This window comes from Vanacampus margaritifer, chromosome 20 (assembly GCF_051991255.1).
Source record: "Vanacampus margaritifer isolate UIUO_Vmar chromosome 20, RoL_Vmar_1.0, whole genome shotgun sequence".
NCBI lineage: Eukaryota > Metazoa > Chordata > Actinopteri > Syngnathiformes > Syngnathidae > Vanacampus > Vanacampus margaritifer.
Genome location: NC_135451.1, coordinates 18,327,692 through 18,344,421, shown reverse-complemented (window position 1 = coordinate 18,344,421; position 16,730 = coordinate 18,327,692). Strand labels below are relative to the sequence as shown.

At 49.5% G+C, this 16,730-nt stretch overlaps 1 protein-coding gene across 2 annotated transcripts in view; it reads right to left on the bottom strand.

Moving 5' to 3' along the window:
* Positions 1-1,551: 1,551 nt before the first annotated feature.
* Positions 1,552-16,730, bottom strand: part of gpr158a (G protein-coupled receptor 158a) — a 30,387-nt gene continuing 15,208 nt past the window's right edge. For both annotated transcript variants that reach the window (XM_077554383.1, XM_077554385.1), the window contains exons 8-16: positions 16,043-16,145; positions 15,368-15,603; positions 15,200-15,268; positions 10,024-10,133; positions 9,119-9,357; positions 8,186-8,324; positions 7,266-7,371; positions 6,593-6,739; positions 1,552-5,375 (exon numbers count right to left, since the gene is read on the bottom strand). In XM_077554383.1, the coding sequence (XP_077410509.1) occupies positions 3,759-5,375; positions 6,593-6,739; positions 7,266-7,371; positions 8,186-8,324; positions 9,119-9,357; positions 10,024-10,133; positions 15,200-15,268; positions 15,368-15,603; positions 16,043-16,145 (2,766 nt within the window). In that variant the 3' untranslated portion in view covers positions 1,552-3,758. The remainder of the gene's footprint in view (positions 5,376-6,592; positions 6,740-7,265; positions 7,372-8,185; positions 8,325-9,118; positions 9,358-10,023; positions 10,134-15,199; positions 15,269-15,367; positions 15,604-16,042; positions 16,146-16,730) is intronic.

Sequence of the window (16,730 nt, the reverse complement as noted above, 5' to 3'; positions counted from 1 at the left end):
TTTTGATTTTATCTCTTTCTATTCTGTTGTTTTTTCCTTGCTGTAAACTGCAGCTGGACGGAGTCCAGGAAAAAGTTCCCCACGGGGAAAATAAAAGTATATCGTATCGTATATCAGTACTTTCAACATGAAAATAGGATTGATGATGGTATATATATATATATATATATATATATATATATATATATATATATATATATATATATATATATATATATATATAGTCTATTTTATTCTCGAAACCTTGTGACTCTTTTTCTTCTTGTAACAATATAAGTTTGTTTTCGTGGAATCTTGTATTTGTATTAAAACACGACTTTGCTCTCGTTACAACTATACTGCACTGTAATTGCCTATAGCTGCCGCAAGATGGGGGCAAAGAGCAGCTTTGTCTCAATAAAACGCTTGACGTTACTTCAAGATACCAGCAGATGGCGCCAAAGAAGTTCTGTTCGTGCTTGACACACTTTAGTGCTTATAAAAGAGCTGAGATGGCACGCATGTCCCCCCCCCACCCACCCACCTCGCCGTCCCCCAATACCCCCCCCCCCCCACACACACACACACACATACACACTTTTATGAGTCACCCCCAACCAACCCACGCCCACCCTCACCAAATGACAGTGTCATCATGACTCACCGTGCGTGCGTGCGTGCCGGCTTCAAACACTTACAGAAAATATGAGCTGACGAGCGAAGCCTGTTAAGAAAGACTACAAAAATGTCCGCCCGTCTGCCTGCGGTCACCGCAGCAAAAGCAACCAACAGATGAGCAACATTTTGTTCATAGTACATAGATATCATACACATCACTGCATATTTGATTTTTTTTTTTATTATTAAATCTTGGTCAAAGTGAATAGATGTCGTCATTTATCTTGTCTTTGGCTTGGCAGCCGCCTTATTGATTTTCCTCCCCCCAAATCAATGCTAACAAGATGTTTGCGATGCTGCTTACCTTTTTTGCTCCAAATGCTTTTCTTCATGCCAAAGTGTCGACTATGCAACAAACGCGGTGGAAGCGCTTCAGTGGCGTCATTTGATGACAAAAGGTTAGCAGCAATAGCAACGGTCATCAAGACATGGGCGGAGGCACGTGAACGCCATGTTGGAGAGGTGACGCTAATCGATCCCAAATTGTTTGGCATGTTTGAAAGTCATGCAGTGATTCGCTAACGTGGTTTTCAATTTGCCCTTTCTTGGTCTCGCTCCAAAAGCAGCCGCCGTAAAAGCTTTTCGGGAAGTTGGCCAACGGCTGCTGATGCAAGACACTTTCAAAAGGTTTATTCTCGTCGTCATCATCATCATCATCATCATCATCATCGTGGAGATTAAACCAGAGCACTTGCACACTTTTTTTTGTCTTGCAAGATTAAAAGTTGCTCCTCGTAAACACCAAAGTTGGACGTAACGTTCTTTTGTTTGTTTTTCTCGTAATATTACAACCTTGTTTTTAAGCGACATCACTTCACGACGACTTTAGTTATGTCACTTTTCTCTTGAAACTTTTTGGACTTTTTATATGGATATGAAGAAGAGCAACAAAGGTTTCATATAAATATTTATTGCAGAGGAGGTATCTTTTTTTTTATGTACATGCTATCACAATAGAACACAATAGAAATCTACCAAAGTTTTGCCATATATGGATGCTATAAGCTTGTCGTATTCATAACAAGCACGTAATACCGACCGTGGGTTCGAGACACAATCACTCACTATACAACTCGTAACAGTCCATAAACATCTTTTTTTTTTGTTTGTTTTTGTTTTGTTCTATCCGGGGCAGTGAAACATTGGTCCGACTAATTTCTCAAATTCATGCAGAAGCCACAAGAGTTACCACGTTACAGCATTGGATAGTAGTAGTAGTAATAGGAGAAGTAGTCGAGTAGTAGTGGTAGCAAGAGGAGGCGTCAGCTTTTGATTGACAGCAGCTTTCTCAGGTCTGATTGGTGGACGAGGAGCTACAAGAGAACGCTTCCAAAATGTCAAGACGGAATATTACGCTATTGGCAACCCTCGTCTGCCAAAGACCTTCTTTTCGCATGGAACTTCTTTTTTTTTTTTTTTTTTAATTTACCGCTTACCATGCATTTTTTTTTTTAACTAGACCCCAACTAGTTCATGTCGGTCAACTGAAGCTCAACGTAAAACAGCAAATCCCAAGCAGAGAAATCAAGAGAGTCATTACAAAAGTTTTGAAAACATCACCAGGGCAGTACGAGTCAACATGGCAGTGCTTTTGTTCCTTCCAAAGGCGGCCAAAACATAAACAAGCAAAAAAAAGGTTTTGCCACACCATGGACAAAAGAGACCAACATGTCATAGATGAGGCCCGAGAACAAACGAAGGGAAATTGTTGGCAGGCGACAGCAAGTGTAAGTGCTGAAAAGAATCGCTTTTCATTTGGAGCGACTTTCTTTGTTACGCGAGCCGAACGCTGACCGTCAGACCACGGCACATTTTTGGGGACGTACCGTTTACACGCCTGGAAAGACGCGTTATTGTTTTGTGACAAACTTTCTAGCTGATTCCTCGCCACGTGCGCAAAGTACGTCCAACCCGAAGCAACCCGAAGCAACCTGAAGCTGGATCCATCTTTGGGCTTAAAAAGCAGAAAGAATGTCGTTGATTTCAACAACATTGAAGTCTTTCCGGCGCCATCAGTGAGGAAATTCACATCCGATAGTGTCAACGCTAGCGCGTCGTCGCGCGACGGGTTATTGTTTGGACGCGTGACCAACACTTAAGACATTTTGATACAAAACGTGGAACAAAGCAAAACCTTGCAAAGTTTTTGTTCTAGCATTCGTCGAGAAAAAAGTCTACAAATGACAAAGCTGCTAATGCTACATGTAAACGTCGGAAACGCACCCCGATTCTCTGCTTTTACCGAGTAGCCTGCCGGCTAGCGCTAATGCTAACACACGGCGCTGTGATTTGCATGGCGGGGTGAAATGGTACGACTCGGCGCTACTACGCGGCCGCGGCAACAACGCACGCGGCTGCTACGCATGCTCGCACGCGTGCAATATTAGGAGGGAACCATTTGAGGGCTACGACGAGTCGAATGACGCAAGGAACCGTAAGCAACGGAATGAGGAAAGCAACTTGGATTTGATCACGTATGCATGCGATGCAGCGGATGCAATAATAACAATGTCGATTGTAATGACAATTCAAAGTATGTTGTGTTTTTTTTTCCTTCGGCGAATGTTGAAGTTGCTAAAGCGGTACGTGCTCTTTCCATGACGTATTCCCGTTTGTTGGCGAGCAGGACGACGCCGGCTCGCTTTCACGTCCGACGCAAGACGAGACGAGGAGGCGACTTCCTGACTTAGGCACGAACTGTTGGTGAGAACTCGACTCGAAGTGAGCGCAAACGAGAAGAATGTGAGAAGATGAATTGTTGCTTGACGGAGTTGGCTAAAGTGCTTGAGAGGTTTTTCCTAAACGCTGACGACGGACCTCCCGCTTTGTACGCCGCCGCTTCTTAGCTTCGATTTCAACCTTCATACAAGAAGTCGTCAAAATGCTGCGGAGACGCAAACCTTGGAAAGAAGTGAAGAATGAAAAGTTGCATAATTGGTCACCTTGGGGATTTCCCTGCCACGGTCTGGAATGCTCATCGTCACGTTTGTAAAAGTTGCGGTCTTCAAAAGAGGAAGCGTAAAGGAAGGCAACTGGTGGAACCGAGTGGACTTTTCTGGCAAGTCATCAATGTCAGCTGACGGCGGCGTCGGGGCCCAGCGTCACGCCGTCTTGTCGTCCCAGGGACGAAGGTCTTCGGCCTTCTGGGCGGGGCTGGCATGGCTCCGCCTCGCCGCAGAGGCGCTCTGATCCGCCGCCTCCTCGAAGTCCCACGGGCAAACGTCGGCCTTCTTGACTTTTGCCGCGCCCACGTTTGCGCTCTTGCGTTTCTCCACAACGTGGACCTCCTGATGACTGTCGACGTCCCACGGACAAACCTCGGCTAATTTCTGCTGCTTGTCAGAAGATTGACTCTTGTCTTTTGCTTTTGTTCGACTCTTGCCGTCGTTGCCGTCTTTTGATTTGTCCTTGTCAAGTGTCCGCGGGGAGGGGCTTCCCCCCTTCTTTTTGGAAGGGGATTCCTTGGGTCTGGAGCCGCGAGAGGGGCTGGGCGCGCCCTCGGAACCGGGAGAGGCGGGATCGTCCCAGGGACAGACGTCGGCCAGAAGCGAGCTTGCGGTCTTGGACGCATCGGTGACGGTTTTCCTCGCTGGAGCGTCGGCAGCCTTGGCCGGAAAAGTCTCTGCTGTCGGCTCTCCGAAGTCCCACGGACAGACCTCGGCCCGCTTGCTTTTGGCGTTCTCCGCTCTGGATGGAGGCTCCTGCTGCTTCTTCGCCGGTCCGCTTTGGCTCTCGCCTGGTCCCGCCTCCCAAGGGCAGACTTCCTCCCGCCTCTGAGCGTCCTTGGACGGTCTGCTGCCGGACGGATCCGACAGCTTCTGGCCTTTGCCCCCCTTGCCGCTGCCCCCGTGGACGGTGTTGGTTTCCTGTGGTGCAATGGACACGTGTTTTTGGACCTTGTTCTCCGAAGGTGTCGGGAGGTCTCCCACCTCCCAGGGACACACCTCCGAGACGTCGTAAAGGTCTTTGACGGGATCGGAGGAGCCGGCAGCTTGTTTGGCGTTTCTGCCTTTGGCGGCGGCGTTCTTGGTCTCGCTCTCGTCTCTGCTCTTCTTGGGGCCATCGTCGGCCATTTGGCTCTTGCCGGCTAAGCCCAGCGTCTTCTCCTTGGCGGTGGCGATGACACTGAGGGACTTCTGCAGCATGGAGGCCCGCGGCTGCAGGGCTTTCTTGTCGGCGCTCAGGTTGTGGGCGCTGGCCGATTTGCAGACCAGAGGCACCGACTCGGTGGACTCGCTGGCGGCGTTGAGATTGTCCCGGGACTTCCTCTTGGCCAGCTTCTTGCCCATCAGGGCATCTAGCAGGGAACCTTCGGCGGCCGAGCCGCCGGAGTCTCGGCCGGGGTCTCGGCCGGGGTCTCGGACGGGGTCTCGGACGGGGTCTCGGACGTGGTCGTAGCTGCTGTGGGACTTCTTCAAGGAGAAGACCTTGTTCTTCAGGGTCTCCTCCTTGGCCGCTTTGGGGGGGTGCTGGGCGTGCTCAAAGGGGTTTTTCTTCAGCACGCAGATGCTGTTGCGATTGCTGCCGTGCTCGCCGCCGTCCTTTTCCTCGCGGCTGCACTGGCGGTGCACCGACTCGGGGATCTCGGTGATGCGCCTCATCAGGGAGCGGCCCAAGCCCTTCTTGGAGCTGCGCTTCTTCTGAAGGTGCGGATTGTTGGCCAGCATCTTCTTCCGCTTGTAAATCTCCAGCTGGGAGTAGAGCTTCTTCAGCTCCTCCTGCGTGTCGGAGGGCAAGACGGGACAGCCGAGCGGTCAGACGCCAATTCCGACATTCGCCACCAAAACGCATGCGGCGGTGCCTTGACTTCTGGCAGCAATTTGTTCTGTGGCCAAGCCGGAAACCAATCAATTGGAATGCCGTAAATGTGTTCCGACTGATGAAAAGCCATCAATAAATCACCGGCATGCGTCTAGAAGTCATATTTGCTTGCGCGCGCATTTTCCAGTGTTTTATGTTCACTCGTCTAAACGGAGGATCGCGAGGAATATTGCGCTTGTGGAAAAAGGATGCAGGAGACGACTCCATCCCTTTCCAGGCATCTCAGGGCCTGACCATCTATGTGGTCGCCCCCTGCTGTTGACTGAAACTGATGTCAAAGTGCCCTCGGGCTTGCATTGCCAATGTCACATGAGCGGAAAACGAGTGGCGTTGGCAGTGCGCGCCCGAAGGCACAGTCAATTTCACAATGTGAGAAAAAGTCGGCCATGGTGGGGCGCTAGTAAGTCAAGGCACCACAAAAAGCAAAGGAAGACGCGACAGTTCAGGAAAACGTACGTGTTAGCTCTGAAAGAGCCTTTAAGCGCTTTTTCAACACCAACAAATCTGTTCACAATTTGACAAAAATTGGACTTCTGAATAAAATGATCAGCGTATAATAATTATGACATCATTCAATAGAATATTTAAAGAATGAAACCGTTTTTGGGGTTAGCTCAAGTCAATGGACTTTGTGCTGCTCCTGCTGGTGTCATGTCTTGGCCACCAGGGGGCAGTATAACGCATTGCCAAGCTGCTCAAAACTCCTCAGTAAGGTGAAGAAAAGTTTTTCATTCTTTGCAAATGCATGCCTGAGACTTTTGCTCTATTGTCTGTTTACAAATATCCTTTGCAATTTCAAAAAAGTGAAGTCCCAAAATGTGAAGAGACAAGTTGCGACCGTGTCGTCGGCACAACATCAGCGCTCGCACTTTTATCGCTTGTGGCAGGAAGTTCCTCACTTGCAATTTGCGTTGCGATTGTTCACTTGTGTCGCGTCGGCTCGCGCCACAAGTCGGGCCGACTTTCCTCAATGGTGAGTCAAAGCCAAACGTTGCCGCTCACAACTTTTAGTCCAAAAAGTGGAGACAAAAGTCAGACCGGACGTGCTCAGCGCTGCTGCAAGACGAGCGGCGGCAGACGGGCAAAAAGAAAAGGGGCGTGGCCCCGAGCTCACCCGGATGTCCTCGGGGTCCAGACTGTGCTCGCTCCACGCCGACGTGATGCTGCTGTTCAGGTAGGAGCCCGAGCGGCCCATGTCCAGCTCGTCCTCGTACGCCTCCGAGGCCATGTCGTCTCGCGTGTGCGCGCCCGCAAACAGGAACTGCGCACACGCCGGCACGCAAATATCAGACATTCGTCAAAGCGCTCGCTCGAAACACAATTCAATTGTGCCGCAAAATTCCACATAGCCGCTACTTGGGTCACTTTCATCAAACTTCGTGGCTTGTTTTGGTCCAAACAAATCCATTTTTCAAACAAAACAACCCAAAGTTGGCTCAAATGGACCCGAGTAGCCATTTTAGGAGCAAAATTGGGTTCTTTTTTTACCCTTAAGAATGTCTCATTTGTTTTGTTTTCTCCTGCCAGTACAGCCCAAAAACTAAAAATTGTTGGGTAAAAAAAACAACAACCCAATTTGGGGCGACAAATTCAGTTATTTTGCATTAAAGAACTCCAAAAAGAAATTTTGAAAATTCACCCAAATCGTGGATTGCTCCTTTTTCTTTTTTAACCTCAATTGAGCCAATTGTTTTGAGAATGGCCACTCCTACGCGTAGCCTAGCGTATGCATGCTCTAATGAACAGAAAATCAAGTTGGAAAGTGTGCGAGGATGTCGTGGCGGAACCTTGGGTACGAGCAGCAGGCCGAGCGTGACGGTGACGGTCAGGTGCGTGTGCGTGAAGAAGAGCAGAAGCATCCAGTCGGGATGGAGCTCGAAAGCCAACGTGAACCTGCCGCATGGGAGGTGGCGGGAAGTAGGAAACAGGAAGGACATGGATTAAGGGGCGTGGCCTAGTCTTTTTATTCACTTGACTCAAGCAGCAGCTCATTAGCATCCCTGAAGCTTATGTTTTCTTTTTGCTCTCCTCTCTGACAGTATTTCTTTTCTTTCTTTCTTCCATCGCTCCCACCTGAACATGACGGCGGGTTCTGAGATTTAGTGGGCCGCCGCGACTCCCACAGGAGGTGCAAATGGAGTCCGGATGCCTCCTAACAAGCGCCGACGTACGGCGCCTCGGTCCCGCTCCCTCGTGGCAGAAATCAACACACTCTTCCGAGTTCGTCCCCGCAGGCCGCTATGGATGGCAATTTCCCGCGCTGTCGGTTTTGACGCCTCACAAAGATGCCACCGAGACCATTTTTGCATCATTCATCGACTTGCTTCATCAAAGTGAAACGTCAATTATTCACAACAGTCGAATATCTTCATTTAGCAGCGTGCGCCTTTTCCTGCAAATGGAGGCGGATTTTTTGGGCCCAATCGGATTTCAGCCTCGATGTGTTGCCGGGTCAGTCGAATCTGCCTTCAAAATGAGCCTCCTGCCAACGTCATTGTGTTTCTTTAACCAATCACATTCCGACGGCCACAAATAGGGCTGAACATTTTTGAAAAAGAATCCCATTTTTCCATGTGGTCGAAAATGCAATTCTTTCGCAAGGTCCTCCTCCCGTGTACGTATTTCTTATTTTTAGCGCAAGCGCGAACTGAATATGCGCATCACACTCGGCAAATGTTTTGTCTCTTTCAAGGCCAGCCCAACTTACCTGATGACGTAGAAGATGGCGGAGAGCACCAGCTCGTTGTGAACGGCGATGGCCATGTAGCGAGGCTCGTGGAAGGCGGACGGCACCGTCCTCACGGCGTAGCACAGGTACACCGCCCACAGCAGGAACAGGAACTCGGCTGAAGCGCACAAAACGGCAAATCATTCCCGTGTCAAAAGTGTTGCGACGCAGCCAGCGAAGAAAATGTTGAAAATGTCGCGGCGCTGACGGAAGCCTTCGAACGGCACAAGTTGACTTGCTTGCGAGCTTGTCCTGGAGACCGATGAGCGGGTGCGAGGCAGAAGGCAATTATGCAGAGTGAAAGCAATTGCCATGAAATGGACACAGCGTCGCTGACGTCGCACTTTAGCCGCGTCATTCTCAACCTGCAGATAAATCATCAACCTACGCAGGTGCGCTCTTTATGAAATGGAAAGATTGATGGCCACTGCATGAGTGTGTGCGTGTCATTTATGAGCGTCAGAGGCAACCCCCGCGCGTCCTTATTGCACGCACGCACGCACGCACGCACGCACGCACGCACGCACGCACTGGCAGCGGTGCTGCTGCGGGGTTCCATCTGTTTTTCTAGCGAGACAAAAGCCTTTCGTTCATGCTGCTTGAGTCAGCAAAATGTAAGCGCGTATGCAAATCAAGCAGTGGATCAGCACCAGCGTCCCAAATTCGAATCCGCATGCGTCAAAAGCACGCAGCGTTGCCTGCACTTCCAGATGGCGCTTTTTCTTCACTTCCTTTGAGCGTCCCATGAATTTTTGTCCGATCTTAATGTCTTTTGCTCCAATATGCTGAGGGTGTCCCAATACTTGTGTCCCAATATCTCCCGTCCAAACGTCCTGTAGGTGTCGCCATACTTGCAAGCAATCTTTCTGTGCGCGCCACAACACCTTTTAGATACGAATGGCTCCGACTTACCGACGGCCATCATGTAGTCCCATCGGTCCAACAGGCACATGCTGAACTGCAGCCCGTCGGGCGTGTAGCCAACGTCGATCAGCGCCAACTTCCTGTCGGCGAGCTGGCACACGGCCGAAGTCCAGGCCACCAGGAACCAGCAGACCACCAGGAGGATGACGGCCAGCAGACGCAGAACCCGCCAGCTGGTCATGTACGGAATCCTCTGAGCCGTGCGCGACAGGAAAACCTTCAGCACCCTGCGCACGCAAGCGTTGGCTTTTGTTAGTCCCTGGACGGGAGCCTTGACAGCCCAAAATTGCGCCTTTGCTGGAACGAGCTCCGTGGCCGTGTTTCTCCATCTTTAGGACATCCGCTAATTACTTTTCTGCTCGTCGCTGTTGTGCATTATTGTCAATATTAAGATCATAAGATAAGATATATATCTTGGAAGATAAGATTCTAAGAAAAATAACTTTTCAATTGGCGCAGTGACCCGGATGCTCAGTAGCTTGTTATCTGTATCATGTATTAACGTACATCATTTTTTATGTTGTGAACTTTGAGTTTGAAGATGGTTTGTAACCGGTTCCGTTTGCAACCAGCGGCTCCAAATCCAATCTGATTGTGTTTAGAGACCAGCGGAAATAAAACTAGAAACGTGATGAGTTGCATCAGCGTTCAAACACACACACTTGCTGCTATTATTAGTCTGTGCCCTTCACGCACGTTGATGAAGCAGCAATGGCCGGCGCTAATGAGCCCCCCCCCGCCTCACACGCCGTGTCCCCCCCTCCCCCATAAAAAATGGATGCACGTCAGATAGCGTCTTCATGGACAGACGCCTCATCAGCGAAAAAGTCTGACGGATGAAGAAGACCTCGGTCACGTACTGCGCGGCGTGTCGTGTCGGTCATGTGCCTCACCTGTACAACTTGAGCGTGAGCGTTCCGTAGACGGTGGCGAAGCCCAGCAGTCGAACCCAGCGCAGCAGGATGCAGCGGAAGACGCCGGGCTGGAAGTAAAGGATCCCCACCTGCAAGGAGGAAAGTGCCGGCTGAATAGCGCTGAAAGCAAATCTCACTTTTTTTTTCCATCAAGATGGAAGCCATAGCATGACAACAGCAAGGGCCTCGAAATTGAACCCTGTGGAACACCTGCAAGGCTAACACTAAAGTTTAGTACATTGTTGAACTACACTTCAATTGCCTTTTTGACATTTTGAAGCATGTTTGCGTTTCAGCTTTTTCAATAGTTCGTTTTTAAACAATCTAAGGAACATCGTTTTCTTAAACTTTTATGAACGTTACATTTTAATCATCATGTTGCAGTGGCTTACAATAATCAATCTTTTTTTTTACTTTTGAAGACGTTACCGTGTTTTAATGCCGCTGAGTATTTCTTGTGAGCGTCGGCGTCAAAAGTTGACGAGGCGGGAAGCACATTTGAAGCCGGGTTTGAAAACGGTGCCCGTCACGTGCGCTTGCCCGCGACACACCCGAGGCCTTGCAAAGGCATCCAAAATGGAGTTTTCAAAAATGCTAATGATTATCGTTGCGCTGCAGATGTGTTGAGATTTCCCCCGCGGGATCGCTAATCCGATTAGCCCCGGCATGAATAGATTCCCGCCAGCGCAAGCAAAGCCAAACGTGGATTTGGAAGTGGGTCCGAGTCATTTAAGGGACACGCTGGAGTGTAAACAAGTCCATGAGGACGAGGCGGACAAAATGCTCATGTGGACTTGTGTGTGGCTTTCCCAAAAACACTTGGACTCCATGGAAGACATTTTGCGGATGCTCCCGAATATACGGCAGCGCGCGGGGCTTTCCTCGCGGGGGTCGGCGGGGGCCCGCTTTGCCGGGGGCCCGCTTGGCGCTAGGCAGCTTGCTGACGCATTCTCCGCTCCGCGGGGAGCGCGGGAACAAGACCGGGGAAAAGGCAGCAGCTCGGGAGGCCACTTTTTCCAGGAGATCAAAAACAGAAGCAGGATAGGAAGCCAAGAAATGTGGTCGAGTCCGTTCAAGATAAAAATATTCCGCTTGTTTCTCCGTGCGGTGGACAAAATGTTATTGAACTTCAAAACATAACAATTGGAAGGAACATTTGCACATTCAAGCTTGCAAAGTCAAAACAGTTTGTGATATATATATATATTTTCATTTTTTCTTAAGTACATCATAAATGTACATTTTTATCCGTTAAATGTGTCAGGTCAAACAAGACCTTTATTTGCCTTTATTTGATGTTAAGTGTAGTCGAGAAAGACTATTTTTAAAATCGTACATTGTTAATGTTCAGTGAAAGACTGATTTCGAGATCAAAACAATTGATGTCAGGTGAAAAATGTCGTCTTTATTTTAAAAGAAAATCTTTAACCTTAAACATTACTGCTAAATATGCACTTCCATGAAAGCAAAACAAGGTTTTATGTGAAGGGGTTTTGTGGCATCTGTTGGAATCGACTCGGAAAACAACGTCATCAAGTAACTGAGTAACTTTTTGACGGCAACTGCGGCAAGACGCAGCATTTCCGACGACGTGACGAGGCGGCGCTCCCCGTCAGCAACCCGAATCCAAGCGCTTCGTCCTTCTGGACGGTCATCAGATCATCTGATAGCAGGACAGCGTCCCCCCTGCCGTCCTCGCTGGAGGTCGGAGGTCATCCTCCCCGGAAGAAGATGACGTTCTCCTTTCAAGCCTTCGTGAATAATCCATGCTAAGTGTTGTCCGTCAATGCATGGAGGGAGCATCGCGGTGCTGGCAAGTCGCCGACGACAAATACTTGCTTACGTCCCACAACGAAGCAGAAATTGTTGTTTCTCAGCATTCAATGCGTCCGGATGTCAACTTGTATTCACATGTTTTGTTGCCCCATTTTGAATTCCACTCAAAAGCAAAGGGATTATTTAGCATGAAGGTGAATGCTTATCTCGATCTCAGCATTTACACTCGTGCTGGTGTGAATGCTTGTTTTCAGCATGCAACCTTTGGTTCGAACTGTCAAGTCCGTGTTTGCACGATAGCATTCATGTGCATTCTCATCTCTCAGCATTGCAACTTTTTTCAAATGATTCAACTTCAGACTTGGCGTCAATCCATCGTCATTCGCACAAATGTGTGTGAATGCTCGTCTCTCAGCATTTGCTCAATTATTACAATAGCACATGTTGGTGTGAATGCTCGTCTCCCTGCATCCGCACACGGACAAGGCGGGTTTCAAGCTGAAGCTTTGGATGATATTCACAACTTTGGATGTCCCGTGCAAGCGAGAAATCACAAATTGGTGAAATTTGTCAACTTTCTCGCAAAGTTCTGATCCAGTCGCGTTGCCCAAGAGAGCAACGCCACAAAGAAAATCCTCACTCGGCGGTGGCAGCCGCTCATCGTCCCTCGTCTCTCAGCATGCAAGCCTCAGCCGGCTGCGCGCTGAGACGCGGCCACCGGGGACGTCGGCGTGACGCACGCCGGACAGCTGCGGCGTGAAAGCGCTTTTTATACCCAAAGGTTTTTAAACAGGCTCGTTCGAGGTTTCCCATCAAGTTTGACGTCGATCAGCTTCATTTCCGAAACCAAACAAACACAAGTGAAATGCTCTTCATGTCTTTCAGATCGGCCCTCGAAGCTCGTACCAGGGGCGGATTGCAAAATGGGGACGGAATCAACGTTTACATTGATTGCGTTGACCCGAGCGACGGTTCGGTCATTTCGTCATCCTGATGGTTAAAGTGTCAGCCTTCCCAGTTAGCGCCGACGGCACTGAGAGACTTTCTCAAGCGCCGCCATTCATTTATCGTCTCTTATTTTTCACATCCACAAACATCATCATCATCATCTTCATCATCTGTCATCCGTGAGTCACAAGCGTCTGGATGCGCCAGGTGACGTCGTCCGCCTCCTCTCCTCATTCGAACCTGCCCTTCCTGTCTTAGCGAGCAGGAGGCGGGAGCAGGAAGAAGAGCGCTGGCGGGGGACGAGGAGGCTAATAGCGATGGATCCATTTTGATATGAAAGCCGACACCACGCGGGAGGGGGCGGCGGCTTTCCGGAGAGGAGGTAATGCTTTCTGCATCCCCGAGGTGGGCCGGGTGTAAATTACAGCCGGCTTGGACCCGACGCCTGCCTCCCACCCTTCCCTTCGCTCCTCATCAAGTGCCAGACAGATATTCCCATCTTCTCGGGGCTTGAGGCAAGAAAAAGTCGTCTCGGCACCCGCCGACGGCGGCGAGGCGGCGAGGGGACGAAGGGGCGAGGGGGCGAGGGGGCGAGGGGGTGAGGGGGCGAGGGGGCGCGCTCACCCCTGCCTGGAGGGAACGTGCCACATACCAAATTCATGGCCTGTCACCATTTCAGACATCTCATTAGACCAGCAAGCGGACTCGGGAAGACTTCCTCAATTGATATTCTATTTCTATTGGATGAGAAACAATCCTGGGGGGAGGAAAAAAATCGGTGCGCTTGATAAAGCCACGGGAACAGGATGTAATGCGTCCCCAGCTGTTAAATAAGAGCAAAATGATTGCAACGAGAAGCGGCGCTATTTTTAGACTGCCAGCGATGCGTCTCAACATGGCAGCCGACCGAGGCTCTTGCGGGATTGGCCACGTGGAGACGCTGCGGGCGGGGCGGGGAGATCAATGTCTGCATCCTTGCAGCGTGCGCCGAGATGCGGCCTTTTGTCTCTTCTCTCTCGTTAGCGTGTTCTTCAGGTGATAGCCGGCACCCGCGCCGAGCTCGCCTCACCCGCTGCACAAACGGACAATTGGCCTTTTGTGCCATCGTTTGTGAGCGGCTATTTTTAGCAGCAGGCGCCATCATCACTGCAGCAGCCCCCCCCCCCCCCCCCCCACATCCATTCCTCTGTTTCTCCTCCTCAGCCAATAATACGCTGATGCCTGCTTCCTATTTAGCAACGATATTGTGTTCCCACGCTATATTGCAAACCGTTTTAGAAAATGTTTTTCTGAATTTCAAGTTCATTGTTGGCATTTTTCACTTTCATGAAAGTCTGGTTCAGAATTCAGATTGAACACGTTTTATTTTCAAGTAATTAGTGTTCAACACTAAATATTCTTTCAAATGGTGAATAAGCATCTATGACGCACTAATGCAAATATCAGAAGGAAACTAATGAATATGAATATGAATATGTCTTTTTTTTCCTGGGTGCATTTTTGGTTACTTTTACTGAGATGCACGAGAGGGTGAAAATATTGGAAACAGTTTGACGGCGTGACGTTCCACAAGCACATTTTAAGCACAATCAAAAGTTGTCCAACACTATGAAGGAGTGACAAATGATGTTGCAAAAATAAATAAGTACAAGTGAGCAAAATTGCTTGTGAGTCTCCTCATAATATGAGAACGTTGAGCCAGCCTATTGATTGCAAACGAACTGTCGCGGGTTCAGATTGGCAGAGAATGTCCGCCGGCTAAGTTCTAAGCGTCTTCAGTTTGACGACGAGATGCTTCCAAGGAAAAAAAAAAAAAGACAAATGAGGGTGAAGCGGCATGAGCACCTCGTCAACGCACCAACTGCAGAGCGTGTGCGCTTAGCAGGCGGCCACCAGCCACTCCGTCGCACGCACGCACGCGCGCACGCACGCACGCACGCACACCTCGGCTGCTTACAGTATGTCGGATCCGTTCAGCTGTCAAAAAGCTGATTTATGGAGATGCTTTTGTTAGCCCGTTCACATTTTATTGGCATCTGAGCGGGTCACACACTCGCCGTCAAAAAGACGCAAGACAGCGTTAATCATTCATCTGCTCTGTGATCAAGATGACTTTTATTTGGACGGCCTGTTTCTTTGTTGTTTTCATTCTAAAATAGCATCAATATTCGCTTCTTTAATTCATTTAAAAAAGATTTCTGTTTCGCTTTGGCGCTTTTTTTTTTTTTTGACGATACACCAAGATTTTCAAACGGTTCAATTTGTCCTGCACTTGAACTTGGAGCTTAATTGACCTAACGGGCAGTTCTGATCGAGTCCTATACGAAATCTGCCTGGCAACAAGCATTGACACAACCTTATTTGCACACAAATGCTGACCTTCACCAAAGCGGACTTTGAAAAAGACTGAAAAAGAAAAAGGATGTCTTACCGGAAAGTAGAGAAGCAGCGCACCGCACAAGATGGCCTCCAGCAGGACCAGGCCCGACGCTCGGATACTCTGCGCACAAACGGAGCCCGCGCCGTCTCATTTAGGAATCATAAGCACGCACATGCCAACACAGGAGATGCCCAATAAGAGGTGGCGTTCAAGGTGTACCTTGTTCCTTCGAAAGTGGTAGACCAGAACCATGCTGACGAAGACCACCAGGACGCAGAGACTCTGCAAGGAGATGACGGCGGTGCGCAACGCTCCGTCCTGGCGCGCCGCGCACGGCGTGTCGTCCTTGCAGAAGGCGCAGCCCGGCCGGCACGGCAGGCAGTCGCTGGAGGACGCCTCGTCGGCGTTGGGGCCGCTGGCGACGCTGGCACCGGCGCCGGCGCCGACGCCCGGCCCTGGGGAGGAGGACACTCGCCGCTTAGCCGCTCTTATGGATCCATGGAAAGGCTTGTGTCAGCCAACGCGAGCAAAACCGATGATGACGATGACGCTACATTTGGAACAGCCTTGACTCGAGCGGACAATCGATGGTTAGCCTTGCCGTCGCTTACTAGCGTTAGCGGCTAACGCTAGTAAGTGACAGTTTTGAAGGTGTTGGAGCCATGCTTTCCTCCACGGTTTGTTATTGGTCTGCACAGAGACGTCCGCGTATGCTTGGAAGGACAACAAACGTGGGACGTCTGCTTATTGAGTACTGGATGAGGATTTTGCCGGTCTGGGAAATTTGCCTTCCAAAATAAAAGCGCCCTCATTTTCTGCTGAAGCGGAAACCACCGAGCCCGTCACACTTGCGCAAACTGGTCCGGTACATTTGGAGTCGGGCAGCTGACTTACTGGTAAAGCCAGCCACGGCCAGTCGCTCAGGGTGGTAGAAGCCTTTCCTGCAGTGACACGTGTACTTGTCCAGGACGAAGCCGTGGCCACGCATCGGCAAACACTGACAACAACAAAAACAAACAAAACAATCGGTAACAGAATTGTCAAGGATTTCCATCAGCTTCATTTATTTGTCATTTTCCTGGGCCACGTACATGAGTGTGGAATTGTTATGACACAACTTTGACAGTGATTGTCTTGACCATGCATGTGCTCAATAGGCCACGTACATTACAGCTGTTAGCGTGATTGAGATGGATTGTTTTGACTACACGGGTGTGTGATCGTTAGGCTGCACATACCATAGCTTTGAGAATGGTTGTCTAGACGACATCAGCATGTGATTGTTAAGCCACAAACAGCTTTGAAAGTGATTGACACAAACGTGTGATTGTTATGCCCAAAATTAATTTGTAAACCATTGTCGCGCGTGGGATTTTGAGGCCGGGCGTAGCTTTGAGAGTGATTGTCTCGACTAGACAAATGTGCGATTGTTATGCCACAAATGACTTGACTACACGAGCATGCCATTGTCAGGTCACATGCTTTGAGAGTGATTGTTATGCCACGCATAGCTTTTCTCCTGGAATAAAGACAAAGAAAAAGCTAAATCTTTTTGTAAGACTCCATTGCGAAAATGCCATAA